The sequence below is a fragment of the Lontra canadensis genome, unplaced genomic scaffold (assembly GCF_010015895.1).
Source record: "Lontra canadensis isolate GAN:19392208 unplaced genomic scaffold, GSC_riverotter_1.0 scaffold99, whole genome shotgun sequence".
Lineage (NCBI taxonomy): Eukaryota > Metazoa > Chordata > Mammalia > Carnivora > Mustelidae > Lontra > Lontra canadensis.
In genome coordinates, this window is record NW_022631093.1 from 1190845 (window position 1) to 1211355 (window position 20511).

The window sequence follows — 20511 nt, forward strand, 5'->3', positions numbered from 1 at the left end:
AGCAGGGAGCCTCCCCCCACCCCCGCCACTGCCACCCTCTGCCTGCCTTCCCTGCCTACTTGTGATCTCTGTCAAATAAATAAAATCTTTAAAAAATAATAAAATTCTTAAAAAAAAAAAAAGTACATCCTTAGAAAAAGAACAAAGCTACTTACAGTGTTATTTAAAGAAAACCTTAACAACCCCAAGACTAGCAGAGTGCATGACACATGTAGGCACTCCACGTTTACTAAATCAATTAATGCCCCAGTACTGGAGATATTCTCTGATTGCAAATTCTGTTACCTTCTTCTTTGCCTAGCTAATACTGCTTATCTGTAGAATCCATTTCCACAACTGCCTAAACAAGTTTTTTTTTTTTCCATGTGAAACAACAGTGTGGCCTGTTTCAAACAAAGCAGTCATTCCTATCCAAAGTAAATCAGTCTTTTTTGTCTCAATGCTACTGTCTTATAAAAAGATGATAATCAATATTTACTTGCTCCATAAACTGTTTGAATGAATAAATGAATACATGCAGCATTATATTTTATTTGAAAACCACTACTCAATAAAGTCCTTGCTTTCTTGAGCTACAATTTGATTTTACTGTGGCATTTAAAAAGTGAATTCAATTCCAGAAAAAGACTAAATTCATTTCAGAAGACATATAAATTTCAGAGTTGATTTATTATGTATCTACTTAGTTTTTAGTAAATTTAAAAATTTATTTTACTGATTTAAATTACATATAAAAATACAAACGGCCTGCCCTCCGTGAAGTTTCTGGGAGTTCCATAATTTGGGACATAACAATATATCCCCTCTAAGTTGCTGTACCTCATTCCATCTACCACAAAAAAAGAGAAGAACAATGCTTGGTAAGTTTATTTTGCATTCTTGAGGTAATATACTCTAAGTGTGCTACTTTGACCCATCTTCAGAATTGCCCTCAAGGCTACTAGCAAATTCAAGATGGAGTATAAGCCACTGTACCATCTAGGCCTTATGAACCAGCATATCCAATGGTACCTTTAGTGTCCATGGCAAATATGGATGCTCTCTACAGCCTCTCCCAAACACTAATTTGAGAATGACAGTGTAGATGTCTACAATTTCTCAAATATAACATCTTCTGCAAATATCTACTATACTTTTAAGAAACAAAAGTGTCTGTCTTGTTACTGGGCCTTCAGAGACTCTGAATGCCTAACTACAGGACATCAGGTGACAATGCCGCCTGAACTTCCGATTATGAACTGCACAATTAGCCACGCCTGTTGGGCAGGGGCAGTAGCAATCTGTGTAAAAGGCTGAGTTTACCCAGGAGCAGACAGGTAGATCAGACTCCAAAATCAACTCCTACTGCTGTGACTCCTCTACCTCAATCCATACCTACGTCCACCTGGGCAGTTCCTTATGACCAGCTGACTGAGAAAGAAAAACCTTCAGCCTGTTTCATCAGTGAGTCTGCACAGCATGTTGGTAACCACCCAAAAGTGGATGGCCACAGGTCACTCAAGGATGACCATGAAAGAAGGCAGTAAAGGAAAATCCTCCCAGAGAATACAAATTCTAACAATACATTTAGATGTCCATTTTGTCTGGACTGAGAGATGGCCAGAATTATTGACTGAAACAGATTTATGGACAGTTCCAAATGGCATGGTTGAATGCTCGAGGATCTGGAAGGAACAGGATTGGAAGACTGCTAATGAGAAGTCTAGGAAAAGTTATGTGGAAGCACTTCTTTCAGAATGGGCACAGACTTTGAAGATAACTCTGTCTCATATGAGTGCCTCAAGGGCATGCTTTGTGAAGCAGGCTTTTCATCATCAGGTGAACAAAATGACATGCCCTGTGGAAGTCAAACTTCCTCCAGGGACACCAGTGCTTGTTCAATGAGTCCAAGAATGAAGCAGCCATGTGTCAAGAGACAGAGAATATGCAGTGGTTCAATTGCTAATGCTACTGCTGGGAACCTAATCTGCAAACATCAGAGATCAAAACTAAGACTCTGATATAACACCATTGCTCCACATGACCAGTCTCCTGGAGGCAGATTTATGATTATTTACAATGGATTCTGGAAATCATTTGCCTTCCATGTCCATGCTTCTACCAGCACCACTATCCACAGGCTCACTATATGCCTGATCTACCCCTGATCTACCATCCTGGCATTCTAGATAGCACTGTCTTTTATCAAGGCACTCATTTCACAGCAGCCTAAGTACAGCAATGGTTTCTGTCTTCCCCAACAACCAGAATACTTAGGTCTGATATTCAAGGCATGAAAGTAAGAGTGGCTCTTCTCACTGATATTACCTAATAAATAACTCACAGAATTTTTGCTTGCCATCCAAAAACCTTTGAGCTCTGCTGGTTTTGAGACTTAATATCCAAAGGAAGATTGTTTCTACCAGGAAATACAACTGTTTCAGTGAATTATATACTTCCACCTGGCCACTGAGCCAATTGAGAGGGAGAGGGGTTACTCTAATGGCCTGAGTGATTAATCCCAATCACAAGGAGAAATTGAGTTACTGCACAAAATGGGCGCCACCAGGACTACATCTGAAGCCTAGGTGATTCACTTAGGCTCCTCAATGTACTTCCATGTCTACTATTCAAAGTTAATGGAAAACTGCCACCATCAGGCACCTGGGTGGGTCAGTGGGTTAAAGCCTCTCCCCTCGGCTCAGGTCATGATGTCAGAGTCCTGGGATGGAGCCCCGCACTGGGCTCTCTGCTCAGCAGGGAACCTGCTTCCTCCTCTCTCTCTGCCTTCCTCTCTGCCTACTTGTGATCTCTGTCAAATAATAAATAAAATCTTTAAAAAAACAAAAAACAAAAAACTGCCATCATCATCACCATAAGGCAGGACATTTAAGGACCCTTCAGAAATCAAAGTTTTGTTCACATCATCAGGTAGAGAACGCAGGACAAATGAAAAGCTAGCTTAGGGCAAAAGTACTTGAATGGGTAGTGAAAGACATAAGCCAGAGGTACCAACTACAGCCTTGTTAACAAGGAATACAGGAGCTTTTCATATTTTCCCTTTGTTTATAGTATATATTATGTCTATATTTGTGTAAGTGTTAACCAATTTTTTTCTTTCCTCTCTTCCCCATATATTTTGTATATACAATTTGTTGGAAGTGAACCTTACAAGGTACTCTTCAGTTAGCAGAATATTCAGAAGCATTGTGATAAAGTATGTAATTCATATAGCCAGCAATGCCTGCTAGGACTGTACATCTCAGTACTTTGGAGAGGGTAAGAAATTCTTTTTTTTTTTTTTTTAAAGATTTTATTTATTTATTTGACAGAGATCACAGGCAGGCAGAGAAGCAGGTAGAGAGAGAGAGAGGGAAGCAGGCTCCCCGCTGAGCAGAGAGCCTGATGCGGGGCTCGATCCCAGGACCCTGAGATCATGACCTGAGCTGAAGGCAGAGGCTTAACCCACCGAGCCACCCAGGCGCCCCGAGGGTAAGAAATTCTTCACCTGTATGAAGGACAGCTTTGTCTTGTAAGGTGTGAACAGAATTCTTTTGTTGGAGGGGAGCTCAAAAGTGTTTAGAAGCACTGATACAGGAGCTAAGTAGCCAGGGTAGTGGACTGTGACAATTACTGCCTTTCAGTTGCAAATAGATTGTTAGTCTTTTTTTTTTTTAAGATTTATTTGTTTTAGACAGTGTGCAACCAGGCACATTCAAGTGGGAGGAAGGAAGGGGAGAGACAGAGTGGGTCCCAAGCAGACTCCCCTCTGAGCTCAGAGCCCTATTCCAGGCTCCATTTTCCAGATCCTGAGATCATGACCTGAGCTGAAATCAAGAGTCAGACACTCTAACCAAGTGAGCCACCCAGGTACCCCTATACACTCTCCGTTTCAAATCTACTTTGTAATAAAAGGTCTAGACTCAACTCAATGTTCTCCTTCTGCCTGCTGAAAATGTTAAAGTTCTGCCAGTAGAGGGTGCTAATAGAAGGACGATGCAATAGAAAAATTGTCTTTAGGAGAGCAAGAGAGAGAGTGTGTGTGTGTGTGTGTGTGTGTGTGTGTGTGTCAAAGGGAGGTCCTATCCCCAGCCTCAGGGCCTAAGGATACCTGAAAAGGGGGAGGAGAGGTTCTCTTGTCAGTCCTGGTCAGCAGTTCTCTTCCTGTCAGCCTTGACCCTATGACTGTGTACCAGCTCCCGTGCAAGACAACCCAGTGAATTTCTCCACTATCTACTGGGCAACAGCTAACACATTTCCAACAAGACCTAAAATCCAGTTGTGGGGAAAGAGTCCCCCTTTCAGGTTTGTTCTTTCCATGGGTATTCTCCCTTGGCTCCTTTATCCTTCTCAACGCCTAATTTCTTGAAATAATAATTCTTTAAACTGTCCTTGTTCTAATTATTGTGCAGTTTCTGTCTCTTGACTGATAAGAGGAATAAATATTTTTTTAAAGATTTTTTTTTTTTTTTTTTTTTTTGGGGGAAGAGAAAGAGCAAGCAAGCACAAGAGCGGGGAGGGGTAGAGGGAGAGGCAGACTCCCAGATGGTCAGGGAGTCCCAAGGGGAGCTGAATCCCAGGATCCTGAGATCATGACCTGAGCAGAAGGCAAATGCTTAACCAACTGAGCCACCCAGGCACCCCAATAAGGGGAATAAATATTTTTACATCTAGAGAAATAGGCTATATTTTAATGAACTAGAATACTACTTTCACTCCTTCTCCTGTAATAAATAGTGTTTGTTTTCTGTTGGTATTATAATGATCATATCCCAATGCCATTATTCTCTAATAATTAATTTTAACAGAAGACAAAAGTTATTTAATGCTTAATATATGCTAAGCATTATTTTAAGTTTATTTACAGATAATTTAATTCTAACAGTCAGCCTATGGCCTAGTACAAATATGTGCGAAATGAAAAATGCAAATCCCCTACCCAGAACTGTTTATTTTTTTTTTAATTTTTAAATTTTTACTTTAAGTAATCTCTACACCCAGCAGGGAGCTCTAATTGAAGACCCCGAGATCAAGAGTTGCATGCTCCACTGACTGATCAGCCAGACACCCCCAAAACTGTTCTTCAAATAACGATTAAACTTCTATAATCATGTTCACTGTGAAGTTCATGATGGCTGCATTAACGTGTACCATCACTTTGTTGTTTAAAATCTCATCATGTCCGTGAATTATTAAAATATTAAGCTTCATTGTCTTGATCGCTAAATAATGGTGAATTATTATGGCTGATTAATGGCTACAGAAAGTTTTAACAACACATTCCTGACCATCAGAGCAGGCAAGAGTGAGGAAATATTTAAAAGAACAATACTAACTTCTAAAACTTAACTGCAGTCTCTATCATTCCAGCTTATTCTCTCAGTAGCTAAAACTTATTACAAATTCATTAATGTGAGCTTCAGAAACACAGGGAGAAACAAACAATGGCCCAAAGGCTTAAATAACCAAGAACTACTATGTATTTTATTTGTAAAAACAGGAGACACTATGTGTTATTCTATTAGTCAAGAAGCACAGACTTCCTAACCAAGCGTTAATCACAGAACGTTTCAGGACTCAAGATAGGACTTTAAAAATGGCATAAAAAATGAGATGACCCATACAATCTATCAAGTAGACTATACTCTGATATTTAAATTTAACAGTTTTGCAACTAATAGCTGCAATTAAAAGCCTTACTTTAGAAAAATAGTAATAAAATATATTTTTATATTTTTAATCATATTAATTACAATTATTTTATAATTATAATTATAATAAATAATCAATAAAATAATAAATAAGTAAATCTAAAAATATCTTCTCAACAATATTGGAAATAAGTCAATTAAAAAATTATGTTTTTATGTCACCAAATTTTAATATTAAGCCCCCAAAATTTTAGTAATTGCTTAGAAAACAAATTCTTGAAGAATACTACATGTGACCATTTTTCCAAGCACCCTTCTCTGTTTTACCTAATAATTGTGCTAGTGATAATTAACAATTACCTGTAACAGTCAGGCACTCTTCTAAAATATGGATATGGATATAGATAAACTAATTTATTCCTCAAAACTACTCATAATTAGGTAATTTGCCCAAGAAATATTAGAACATCTGTCACGAACTCATGCAGATTGGCTCTTGCCTGCCAATGTTTACAGACGTCTGTTCAGAGCTTTGAGTGGTAGAGTTTGCTAAAACTTCATAGAAACACTTCAAGTAGGTACTATTATACTCATTTTATAAAGAAAATTAAAATTTGTATAAGGTCCTAACAGTGTTAAATTAGGACTTTAATCTAGTTGCTGTTCTCTAAAATCTGTTATTCTAAAAACCATTTTCTTAACTATTAAAATAGATCACCCTCTCTATAACCACTACTAGTAGCAACAAATTAAAAAAACATTAGATAAATCAGATCAAATCTCATATAAAACTAAAGACAAAATAAAAGATATCTATGTCATGATGTAAACTTAAATATCACATCCTCAGAAGCATGAACTGTCAATTGTTTCTTACTATTTTCAGTAGTACCAGTAAGCAAGCACAGTTATAAAATATATCACCTACTGAGAGAATATATACATCCTACATAAAACAGTTTAACATTAGAGATAGAATAAATTGTTGTAATATTAACTCTGCCTGCACATACTCTAAAGCAGCAAATGTAAATGTACCTGCAAGGAGGCAAGACCATGGAGTCTTTCATAAGCACAGATCCAGAAAGCAGGATATACCAACATCTGGCAACAGTTTCTGAACTGTTAAAATAAGTAAAATTAACAAGTAAATAAATACACATATGCACATGTATAGGCCTCGAAATATACATAATTCAATACAAAATACATACCATAAATACATTCTAATAATATCATAAATCATTAACATTTAATGGAATTTGGGGAAATACTGACTGTTGCCAAAGGTTTTATACAGACCATGTGCATACGGGAAAAGTGTAATCACTACCCTAAGATACAGACTTCACAAGTATATGGTTATTAAGTCAATTTTATTATACCATTAGCTTCACATTCTTCATTTCTGTATAGTGGATGATAAGATCTGATGAAGATTAAAGCTTAAATATTGTACTACATCTACATATCATAAAATCCTGTTTTAATAACATTAAAGACTTCCTTGGAATTCACAAGTTTATCAATGTCATATCTTCACTGACAACTATAATCTGAATCATGGTCTATTTATTTCTTTTAAATTGTATTGACATGAACAAAATGCCTATCAAATCTTTCATTTTATGTGTTTGAAGGATAAAGAATACCAGATGACTTAAATGTATCAGCCTTTTAGTTGAGTTAAATCTCCAATGGAAACCCAGAATCTTGTTAGTTGTTAGTGTATAAACTAACCATTCGGTCTTTTAACTATCTTTATCTACCATAACTAAGGTTTTAACTACTTCCAATATGTATCTATAAAACAAATCATTTCTCTGACCTGGAGAACTTTTTATCTATATAACTGTCTACCTTGACTATACCTAACAGAGAGAACTCAGACTCAACAAATTAAAAAATCTACCTACCATTTCCTTCAAGATCACATCTTTTCTGGTATTCTCTGTATTCACTGAATACTGCCATCCTCCATCCAGAAACCTAGGCTTCTAAAACATTCCACATAGCACTCAGGGTAAGCTTTCTAGGTCAATCCCATTACTGACCATAAGAAGAAAAAACTGTCAACTTTCCAGTTAGGTACTTTATTTTTTTTTTTTTTCTTTAAGATTTATTTGAAAGAACATGAGCATGTGTGAGCAAACAGGGAGGATGGGGGGATGGGAGGCAGGAGTGAGAAAGAATCCTCAAGCAGACTCTGGGCTGAGCACAGAGCCCAATCCCAGGACCCTGAGATCACCCCCCGAGCCAAAATTAAGAGTCCATCAGTTAACCAACTGAGCCACCCAGATGCCCCTCCAATAGGTACCTACTTTAAAGTTTCTTTTTCAGTATCTTCTAATCTTCACTGAGGGAAGACATAAATGGCTGCACATCTCCTACTTAAGGTTCTTTGTTTAGAAATTCTACTTCCTTACTCTTGTGAAATATGACTTAAAAAGTCAAGGGGGAATAAAATCAAACAATTTGCCAGAAATTAAGACAGGACAAAGTTGTTAAGTAGATGCCACCACAAGCCTCCAATTTTTATTTCACTTAGCTAAAGTGGTCACAAAGTTGTCAGTAAATTCTACTATAAATGTAGGAAAATCCCAAAGTTCACTCCCACCACAAGGAGAACCATGCCAGCCCATGACTAAGAAACTGCTCAGACCTTGAAAAAAAAATTCACTCTCAGAGCATGGTTTGGCAATGCACCTAAGTAAACCCAAGGAAAGTAAAATGCTTTCATGTGGGCCATTGTATCTCCTATTCTCTGGGCAAGCAAACTACAGCCCAGAGAAGGAAGGCATACTTAATCTTGTCCGATCTTACTCATACAAAGGCTTCAGATGCTCCTAAGACAAAGATCAAAAAATCTTAAGATGGCCTCCATCTGCTTCTCCAGTCTCCTCTCTTACTAGTTCCTCTTCTTTTCCTCATGGTGCTTGAATCACTAACACATGAGGATTCCAGCTTTTACCGTATAGGTGCCAGTATTTGCTACTGTCTACATTTTTGACTGTGACTACTCTAATGGATATAAAGTGACAGCTCATTAATTTTGGTATAAATTTTGTATGGTGTAAGGGTCTAAATTAACTTTTTGCAAAAAAAAAAAAAAAGTAAATAAATAAACTATTTGCAAGTAAATACTTAATTAACCCAGCATCATTTGCTGAAAAAACTACGCTGGCCTCCCTAAATGCCTTAGCATCTTCATCATAAATGAACTGTACATCGGTGATTCCTTTTTAATCCTCCATTGTGTTATATCCACACTATGGACAGATCTTAGCTGGAGATCATTTAAAAAAAAAAAACAAAACAGGGGTGCCTGGGTGGCTCAGTGGGTTAAAGCCTCTGCTTTCGGCTCAGATCATGATCCCAGGGTCCTGGGATCAAGCCCCACATCGGGCCCTCTGCTCGGCAGGGAGCCTGCTTCCCCCCCTCTCTGCCTGTCTCTCTGCCTACTTGTGATCTCTCTCTGTCAAATAAATAAATAAAATCTTTAAAAAAAATAAAAATAAAAATAAAAATAAAAATAAAAATAAAAATAAAAAAAACAACTGCTCATAAATACAAGGGTTTACTTCTAGGCTCTCAATTCTGTTCCAATGATCTATTTATACATTCTTTTCCTTGATAGCACTTAAATATGTTTACCTTTTAATTAATTTTCTCTACTCAACAATAAGCTCAATAAAGACAAACACTATGTCTCCCCACCACTCTGCACTAAGGTAAGCAATGTATAGCAGACAAGCTTTTAATAATAAATGAATGGACTAAAAAATGAATCAAGATAGGTATTAAAATCCTTGTGAGTTCAGTTTAATGCTTTCAAAAACTGATAAATATCACGGGCTGATAATGAAACATGGAAGTTAACAGCATCTCAATATACCAGGTGAAGCTATATAATAAAAGAGGTCATTGCTGCCAATATTTTAAGAAGGAAAATAACTCATCACCTGGAGAAAGGCAAAGACTTTATTTTATTTTTATTTTTGGGTTTTTTTTTTAAGATTTTATTTATTTGAGAGAGAGAGAGAGAATGAGAGAGTGAGCAAGCATGAAAGGAGAGAGGTTGGCGAGAGAAGCAGACTTCCTGGCGAGCAGAGAGCCCAATGTGGAACTTGATCTCGGGACTCCAGGATCATGACCTGAGCCAAAGGCAGTCACTTAACCAACTGAGCCACCCAGGCATGAAAGACTTTGTTTTTTAAGTAGGACATGAAAAGCACACATCACAAGAGAAAAACTGAAAAAGTTAGAAATTTCTCCTCTCCAAAGTATGCCTTTAATAGGGTGAAAAGGAAAACCACAAAGTGGGAGAAGATACATACAATGTAAGTATCTCAACAAAGGACATGGATACAGAATTCATAAATCAATTTCTACTTATCAACAGAAATACTATAGAAAACCCAATTAAAAAATGGTTAAAAACTCAAATCAGAGTTCATTAAAACAAAGCTACCCAAATAACCTACAAAAACATGAAAATCATTCATCATCAATAAGCAGGGAAACGTAAAATAAAATCAGTGAGACAGGATAAAATATGTAAATCAGATTCTAATGTCAGATTCTCCTAATTTGATCACATGCATTTCCAATAATTCTATTCCTAAGAATATGCCCAATAGTAATGACTATATAAGGGCACAAAAAGACATGAACAAGATGTTTGTTGAAACTTTATTATTCACAATAGGAAAAAAACTGGAAACAACCCTAGTATCTATCAATCAAGAGTGGGAAGGATAAATGAATTGTGTCATTTGCACACATACAGTAAAGCAATGAAAAAGAATTAATGCAAAAACATAGAAGAATCTTAGACATTTATCAATTAAAAAAAAAAAAAAAAAAGCCTGACCAAACAATTTTTATCTGTGTGGAGATCCATGGTGATGGAAGTCAGAACAGGATTACCTTTCCAAGAGAGGTGATTAGAAGAGCTGAAGTGTTATATATATATATATATATATACTGAATATATAACTGTTACTAATACATACTATTTTATTTATTAAACTTTTGGTGCACTCTTTCAGTTTATGAATATATTTTAATCCACTCTAAAGAAATTCCTTCCAAATAAAATAAATTTCAATGCTAAAAGTCAAAATTTAAACATTAAAGCTATTAGTTTAAGCTAATTAAGGAAATACTTACCAAAAAAGAACTTGATTGCCACTGTATCTCTCATAGCGTGCTCTTGCAGACATTAATCTAACATATTTAAAAAAAGCCAAATATTTAATGATTTTATCTTCACTTTGTTTTAAAAACACTTATGATTACTTCAACAGAAAATTATCTTACCTACCACTAACTTCATTAAACTCCAGGAGTTTAGAAATATATACATCAAATGCAGTATTTTCAAAAATGTCAGTTGGGTAATATTAAGAGACAACAAATACAATACTATCATGTACACTCTATAACCTGCCAACTCACACTGAACAATGTTCCTTTTCTGCTATGAAAAAATACACATTTGTCTGATTCACTACTGAATCCTCCTGTTAAGATATTAGTAGCAGGGGGAAAAGAAAAGTTACTGGCAGAGGTATATACACATACATATCAAAGTCTGTTGAGAGAGAGAGAGAGTGTGTGTGTGTGTGTGTGTGTGTGTGTGTGTCTGTGTGTATGCTGCTTCTTCCAAACACATGTTGACATTTGAATTATTATAGAGAAAAGAGAAAATAAAAGGCCCTAACATTTACACACATACATATCAAAGTCTGTTGAGAGAGAGAGAGAGAGAGAGTGTGTGTGCGTATGTGTGTATGTATGCTGCTTCTTCCAAACACATGTTGACATCTGAATTATGTTATACAGAAACGAGAAAATAATAGGCCCTAACATTTATATTCTAGCAATCTGGTTTGTTCCCTAACCAGAAAAAGTAATGGATGAGCTGGTTATGGAAGGAAAACACACTTTAATTAAAACATTAAAACATTATGCAAAGTTACTACAGTAAATGCTTTACAACACTCAAAGGTGTTTTTATAAATGTAATCACCATGACAGAAGGTAGCAGGAAAGAAATTTCATTTTACAGAATAGGAAAATGGGGTTTGGAAAGTTTACGGGTCTTATTCACAGAACCCGTATGAGCATACCAAATCAGGAGTTGTAATTCTTGCACTTTAATACAACACTACATCATACCCAGTCCATCTTAAGCATGGACATAATATCAAAAAGAATTACATAAAGTAAACAGTTTTGTTTTCATTGACTAGCAAATACTCAACACTGTGTTTTACTTCAGATATTCTCATGTAACCTTCAAAACACTGTAACAAAGATCATCTCTCATTGTCTTTATTTCATCAAAGATAAAACTGCAACTAAGATGTTAAGATTTGCTCAAGGCCCCATGACTCAGGAAAACTGTGATGAGAAAATCCAAAGTCCTATGTATATCCTACAAAAAGCCCCCGAATGGTTTGGGCTCCTAACTATCTATATCTAAACCCATTTCAATAACTCCATCACAAAAGCTCTTAAACAGAGCATCACACTTACCTGAGCTGATGTTCCCTGAGATTTGATAGTATTTCCATTCCATGAAGATAAGAATAAATAGTATTTAAATCCTGGAGAACAGGAAAAAAAAAAACTGATTATTTTTCAAATGTATCTTTCAAAATATCTTAACACCCCACACTCTGATTTTAAGCCAACAACTGTTCATGACAAAACTATTGACTATGGTAGACAAAATCTCTGAAATAAAAGAAATCTGAAAAGCTAAAGAGCTACCTCCACTCATACAGGAACCCTCTTCAGGACGGCTGATAAGCTTCCACTCAAGCAACGCCAGAAATCAAAAACTTAGCATTTCATATGAAAGTCTATTTCATTTCTAAACAGATATAACCCTTCTTCCTCAGTGACATCCAGCTATTCAAAAAGAATTATCATTATCGCCATAAATTTTTAATTTATTATTTCCTCCAGATTATTCAGTCTCAGTATTTGCAGTTTCTACATCTTGAAAAGCACCCTGGCTAATCTCCTTTGGATAGGACCCAATTTGTCAATATTCCTCTAAAAATATGACCTTCTAAAGAATCTCTTTCTAAAGACAGGGAGCCTGGGTGGCTCAGTCATTAAGCATTTGCCTTGGGCTCAGGTCATGATCCCAATACCCTGGGATAGAGCCCCCAGTCAAGCCCCACATCGGGCTCCCTGCTTGGCAGGAACTCTGCTTCTCCCTGTCTCACTCCCCTTGCTGTGCTCCCTCTCTCACCGTGTCTTTCTCTGTCAAATAAATAAATAAAATCTTAAAAAAAAAAATCAAAATATTTTTGATATTTTTATATCTCTTTCTAAAGATATATCTCTTTCTAAAGAGACCCAAAGCAATATTAATCAACCATTAACAACAAAAAAAAAAGTCCAGTGGGACAATCCTGTTACTCACTTTGCAAGAGAGATAGGGAACTTGTCTCTAGCCCTCATTCAAATAACTAGGTATTAAAACTCCCAGTATGATAGAGTATAACCTCAGCCTAGAGAAGTGGCAGAGAATATAGGAGCAGCCCAAATTCCTGACAGAATGGTCTTCTTTACCACTTATGTAGAATGCTGGTGCTCAGAGATTAAAAACAAACTTAAATTCTCTATATAAAATGTACCTCCTTATTCTCTTATAAGGAACGATGACTTTATAAGACAGGCAGCTCCCCAACACTGCCTTCCTGCTTTGATATGCAATTGGCTAAGAGAATTATCAGATGACAAAAGAAAAAAGCTAAGACAACCTGTTTTTTAACAGATTAATAAGAAAACATAGAGCCACTAAGAAAAAGAGCCATGATCTGTCATTCCAAAAATTACAACCACTAATTAACCATGACAGATTCAATGACCACACCATCTCACTAAATCCTTAGGAAGATGGAGTGAAAAAGATTTTTTTTTCCTATATACATATATAAAGAATAAATTAAAAGAGAAAACCACAACAAATGAGAAAAGTTCTATAAAATTCTTGATGACAGCAGATAGAGAAGTGATATGATAAACTAATATTTCCATAGATGGCTACAATGGTATTTCTTATCCTATATGCTTTCAATAGGATACCTTACCACTCCCCCATTAAAAACTGGAATCTTATGTGTCTTCCCCAAGAACCTGGTTGGTCCTTTGATTTGCTCTGATCAAAAAGAATATGGCAGAAGTAAAGATGTGTCACTTGTAAGATTCAAGTACCCTGACACCACCAATGCGGTGAGGAAGCCCACTAGTCTCATGGAGAAAGGCCACATGGAACAGTACCAAGGCATCAGATATGTAAGTCATGTCTTCTTACCCCAGAAGACAAATGAAACTGAGAAAATGATCCCAGCTGAGGTTTGGTGGAACAAAAGAACCAACCACCCAGCCAAAACCTTCTGGATTAAAGTAATAAAGTCCTGGCCAAAGTCTAGCTCACAGTGAACTCACTGAGCCTGCAGACCCACCTAATAGTCCCTCTCAAAATCCTGGGTTTAAAATTAGAATATATATACTTGTTAGTTAGAATAACCCCATATGGGTCCATGACCTATGTGATAATAGCTGTAAATAGTGGGAAAAGCCAAGTGGAAGCCTCTGAAATAGCCACTTCCTATGCCCCAGAACAAGATAGTAAATAAAAGGTCATATTGCTTCCATACAGGCAAAAGACAGCAAGGACTAGGGTGTCCAATGAAAATTTACAGTATTTAATGGTGAGGTCTCTACCATAGACTGTCCTCCTAAAGTAAACATATCCTTAAAAAAAAATGCCTGCAGATTGCCAAACTTAACCAAATTCTAACCAATAGTCTCAACATAACATTGTTGCTAGAACTGATTAAGCCTCGGGTATTGATTTGGTGAATACATTTTTTTACCATTTCCATTACAGAAGATCATCAGAAACAGTCTGCATTCAGATAGGACAATATTAACTTACAGTTTTTCCTTAGGGTTATTTTAACATTCTCACTCTCACTTGATCTTAGCCAAAAGGCCGAGAAGCGGATTAACTCTCTCACTCTCTACCATAACACAATGTGAAAACATCCAGACCTTCTTACCCATACATAGTCGGTATCTTGCTGAATGGACAGAATGAACAAGAGAATGACCAAAAGGAGGCCGGTACCCTGGAGTCCTTGGTAACACACTCATACTTCAGAAAGTGGGCAATAAACTCTATGAGGAATCAAAGAACTATCACTTTGATGTTTTGGGAGGTGCAGTGATCAGGAGCATTTCAGAACATCTCCTATTGACAGAATGTTGGAGCTTTCAAGTTTAGGTCAAAACAGATTAAGATTAAGATAGATTGGACTTACCTTCCACCATAATCAACTAAAACTAAAAATATATGAAATCACGTTTTTCATGAGATAAGACACGAGGCAACAGAAGACAATTTAACACCTGAGAGAAGAGAAACAGATGAGATGATTCAAAGAATGGTAACTTACTGCCTGCCAGTATCTTTAGTTGAGGAAAAGGAGGAGGCAATCTAGAAAGCAGAAACTGGCTAGAGTTTGCAGAATACAAGAGAGCATGTTACACCGATAATGTATATTCTGGAAACCTACAGAAGGTGCTGTGCTCATCAAGTCTTCAGTTGCATACTGATCATCCCATCACGTGGGGGAAGAAAAACAAAAACCAGGCGCCTGGGTGGCTCAGTTGGTTGGGCATCTGCCTTCGGCTCAGGTCCTGATCCCAGAGTCCTGGAACCAAGTCCCACATCAGGATCCTTGCTCAGCAGGGAGCCTGCTTCTCCCTCTGCCTGCTCTGCCTGTTCTGCCTACAGCTCTCTGTTCTTTTTCTCTCTCTCTGACAAATAAATAAATTAAAAACAACAACAACAACAAAAAGAGGCAAAGAAGTCAGGGAAAGAACTATATTACAGAATGAAGTAAGTCCTCAAGCAGGAATGATTTTTTTCCCCTGGATGACAAGAGCAGTATCTGGAGACGTTTGGGATTGTCACAACTTAGCACAGAGGCAGGGTGCTGGTGCCACCAGCATCAAGTGACTAGAATCCAAAGATGCTGGTAAACATCCTTTGATGCACAGGACAAGGACCCAGACTAAAGGATTATCTGGGCCAAATGTCCATAGAGCTGAGGTTTAAACACCCTGGATCAGAGGGAACATGTACCTAAAACTCACACAGGGACACGAAGAGTTACTATTTCCATCAGGCAGACTAGAAAATCTCATAATCCATACTGTGTTTAGCTGAGTACTCAGAAGGCTTTGGACTGACTAATACTGGGGCAAAATTAAATAGAAATTTGGCACTATTTAACACAGCTCAAAAAAAGGCCCAAAAGGATCAAATAATTTCCAAGTCACTTACCTGTGTCCCAGAACAATGCTGAGTAATATTTACAAGAAATATGAAAGCCCCAGTATATAAAAAGGTAAAGATCACGATCTCTGCTATTCAATCAAAAATTACCAGGCATGCAAAGGAGGAGGAAAAAATGACTCATAGTGAGGAGAAAAATCAATTATAACCAATTTATCAATTACATAGATAACAGAATGAGTTAAGAAAAAACATTTAAAGCTTATTAAAATTATATTCCATATATTCAGGAAGATACAGAAAGGATTAAGCATGTAAGAAGGGACATTAAAAAAATTTCAGAGATGAAAACAGTATCTGAGATGTACAATACACTAGATGGGATGAACAGCACAATCAGACTTTGCAGAGAAGAGGTTAATAAACTTGAATACACAAGAACAGAAAGCAAAAAGAAAACAGAAAGATATGGAAAAAAAACTTAAACAGAGCACTAATGAATTGTGGAAAAACTTCAAGCAGCCTAACAAAAGTGTAACTGGAGTCATTTCAAGGCAGAGGGAGAACAAAGGGGAAAAACTGAATTATGGAAAATAGTCCCTTTTTGATAAGAACTATAAACTTACACATCCAGGAAGTTCAACAAACCCCAAACACAAGAAATACTAAGAGAACAGCACCGAAGCACCTCAAGATCAAATTGCTTTCAAAAAATGAAGACAAAACTGTAAAAGCAGCTCAAGAAACAAGATAAATTACATAAACAAAGATTAGAATTATAGCAAGCTTCTCGTCAGAAACAATGCAGTCCAGACAACTATTGTAGTAAATCTTCAAAGTCAAAAAAGAAAAACAATTATCAACCTAGAATTCTACTGCCAATCAAAACAGCCTTCAAAAACAAAGGGAAAGTAATTTTCACATATACAAAGTCTGAATGAATGAATCACTTGCAGACCTGCCTTATAAAAGAAATGTTAAGTCTTTCATAAAGGAGGAAAAACAATACCAGATGGAAATTTGAAACTACACAAAAAAATAAAGAGAACTGAAAATGGAAACTACATGGGAAAATATAAACCTTTTTTCTAATTATTTAAACAATAATCAACAGATTAAAAAGCACTAGCAAAAGGGGAACTTGGGTGGCTCAGTCGGTAGGGCATGCCAGACTCTTGGTCTGCTATGGTCATGATCTTGGGGTGATGGGATGGATCCCTGATAGCCATGTTGGGCTCTGAGCTCAGCATAGATTCTGCCAGGGATTCTTTGCCTCCCACCTCCCACTCCTAGTGAGTGCACACGTGCTCTAATAAGTAAAATCTTAAATAAATAAAAAGCATTGACAAAAATGATGACAACAAAAATGTGTGAGGGTTTCCACTATGCATACACCTGATGGGTATCTCAGTAAAAGCACAAAGGATGGAGGTAAAAATGGCAATACATTGTTGTAAGGTTCTTAGACTCCATGTGAAGTACTATAATCTCACTTGAAGACAGACTGGGATAAACATAAAATGTATACTATAAACCTTAATAAATCTCATATTTTGTAGATTTTCTTATATTCTCTCTATATAAAACATCCTTGTGAATGAGAACAATTATTAGTTCTTTCCCAGTCTGGGTCCTTTTTTCCTTTCTCTCCTTTTCCTTAAAGCTGTGGCCATACACACATAGTTGCTTGGGCCCCACCCTTTACATTAAGTCATCAGAACCTGGCAAGACACCTACAAAATACCTATCCTATGGATATGTGCGATTTATTTCTGACATAAAGCTAACTTTTAGTGGCAAGCAAGTTAGAACTCCCATAATGTGACCTACCAAATGAGGATAGGCTAGTGTCAAAAAGCCTCACCAGAATTTTCTGAGACTCTCAACTAAATTTATGTCATACAATTTCTACTGTTTTCAATTCAGAGGACATTTTGGGAACAACATCGATAACACCATTAATGTCTGACAAAGAATCTGGAATTCACTTCTCAATTTTAAACTCTAAGCAAGAATATAATTCACAAGTTTTGAAGTATGTGTTTCTTCAGTTCTCTGCTTGAAGACAGCCTGACAAAGTTTATCAATTTTAGATTCTAAAAGCCCTTCTTTGAATATCTGTAAGTTTTTACTGCTAATTGCCTTCAATCTTATTTCAGAGGGGCAATTTGGCCAAATGAACATGTAGTTCTCCAACAACATCTATAAATGCTGACTCTTTTGGACCCAAATACAAATATTAGCATTATTTCTATAGGGGTGGCAAACCTTTTCTATAAAATGTGAGAAAGTAAATATTCTAGGCTTTTTAGGTCATATGATTTTTGTCACAACTATTTAACTTTTCCTTTGTGGCATGAAAACCATAAAAATGTAGGTAAATGAATGGGTGTGGCTGCATTCCAATAGAGTCTTATTTACAGAATAGTTGGTAGGCTAATTTGGACTCCAGGCCATATTCTGCCAACTACTAAAATACAGCGGTCAAAAATATCCACAAAGGAAGTCAAGCCATGAATGAACTCCTCTTTGGAGACTACTTCAGCATATGAATTTTGGTGGAAGCTGAAAACACCAGATTTTCATTCTTCCAACCTCACATAAAACTAGGGCATGGGGAAATGATCCAAGTGCTACTAATGAGACACACATGTCCCAAAATTTGAACACAGGGAAACCGACAAGCAAGAACTGCACAGAATCTATGCTGACAGTTAGCAGTAACATCAGGGTGAGTCAACATATGCAGTATATAGTGTAGGTGGTCAATAGTCCAAGTAGTGGACTGCTTGTGCTAGGCATATGACCACGGTTGTCTAGCCCCAAGTCCACTTCTCCAGTAATCCCAGCAATTCTGTAGCTACCAAGTATCTTTTTATTCCTTTTCTTTAAAGTGGACAGAACTGGGCTCTGTTTCATTTAAGTTTACAACCCCTACAGACCCTCAGACCAGCACCATCAGCCTCATGTGGGAACTTGGTAAAATGCAAATTCTCAGGCCCCATTACAGACTTAATCAGAATCTCTGGTGTAGTCCCAGCAATTTGTGGTTTAATTAAGGGTTCTAGGTAGTTCTGATGCATACTAAAGTTTGACAACCACTGGCCAGGAAGGATTATGCCACTCTGTTATTTGGCTGATAACCTATTAATGAAAAAGAGAATTAATCACTGAGATGCCTAGTAAATCCTAGTCCCTACAATGCACCTGGTTTGAGGGTCATAAGATGCTAAGCACTCATGAAAGAACAGAAAAGACCTCCCAGAACAAAGGCCTGATTGTAGTAGCAAACTGGCTAATTCTCCCACATGATGTGGGTGGTTATGGTATTTTGTTTAAATGGGACACCAAGTAGTTGCTGACTGTGTAAAGCTGGCCTTAGGGGTTTCTTATAGGTTTTTGTGTTTTGTCTTAAGCAGGCTCCACACCCAATGTAGGGCTCAAACTCATAACCCTGATGTCAAAAGTTGCATGCTCTACCAACTGAGCCAGGCATGCACCCTGGTTTCTCGAAGTTTTTGTACCAACTATTTCTGAGACAGGCTTGTGGTAGTATTATTAGGCTTGGTGTGCCCAAGATCAATAAAAGCTATTATAGAAAGCCAAAACAAACAAACAAACAAACAAACAAACAAACAAAACTTGACAGAGACAGGCCTTCAATCTCATAGATACTTGTTGGTAGTTAAAAATGTAAAAGGTACATTCAAGGAGGTATTAATCATTTACACTGTGTGCACTTGAAAGCTGCCCTACAGAGCCTGAAGGAGGGAAGTCATAAGGAAGATGGAAAAACTAGGAAGTCAGGATATTTCAGATCAGCAACATTCTGTTCAGATTCAGAACAGAATGAGCCACCTGTTCTGAAACTACAACAATATGCTACAGAAATTAACCAGACGTATTAGAATAACAAATACCAGCTCTGCGTTAAAGAATAAAATAATGGGTCCACTTGAGCAAAAAATGGTGAGGAAGCAGTGATGACTCAGAGCTTCCTAAAACAGATCAACCATACCATCTCAGCCAGTTATGGGAGTAAAGGTGGGCAAGCTGAGGTGGGTGGTAACGTGGCCATCCTACAACAAAGCAGCTACCTTTTTACATCCTTCAAACATTCCAAACCTAATGAATTCACTGTAGGTACATCCCATTGGTTCAATTTTAAGTGAAATATTCTTATTTGCAGCGCTGTATGAGGAATTAACGATCCCTTTAAGTATACCTTCTAATTAAGGAGATTGTGCCAAAGCAGTGTGCTGCTCCTGGAGTAATGCCATCTTTCAATTCTACTGATGGCCATTCCACACATACTTAGAAACCCAACCAAAACTTGGAAAACTTAGAATGCAGTGCTTAAGAAACTGTATTTTTGTTTCTTCAACTCTAAAACTAATGAATTTCTTATCCTATGATTAACTCACCACATGCAACTTTCAATACAACATCAATTATTTAAAATACTCATTAATGAAGATATTTTAATTATCTTCTTCACCGGGAAAGCAAGTATATCCCTAGAATTTTAACAATGAAAAATCCCTCAGGGTG

At 36.9% G+C, this 20511-nt stretch overlaps 1 protein-coding gene across 8 annotated transcripts in view; it reads right to left on the bottom strand.

Moving 5' to 3' along the window:
• RAPGEF6 (Rap guanine nucleotide exchange factor 6) overlaps positions 1-20511 on the bottom strand; it is a 187933-nt gene that overhangs the window by 153897 nt on the left and 13525 nt on the right. For 7 of the 8 annotated variants that reach the window (XR_004380305.1, XM_032837628.1, XM_032837631.1 and 4 more), the window contains exons 2-4: positions 12174-12244; positions 10803-10859; positions 6669-6752 (exon numbers count right to left, since the gene is read on the bottom strand). Coding sequence is in view for 7 of the 8 variants with exons in the window: in XM_032837628.1 (XP_032693519.1) it covers positions 6669-6752; positions 10803-10859; positions 12174-12244 (212 nt within the window). In the remaining variant the exon portion in view is untranslated. Of the gene's footprint in view, positions 1-6668; positions 6753-10802; positions 10860-12173; positions 12245-20511 lie in introns of those variants that run through there. The other variant, XM_032837629.1, reaches the window with a different exon arrangement.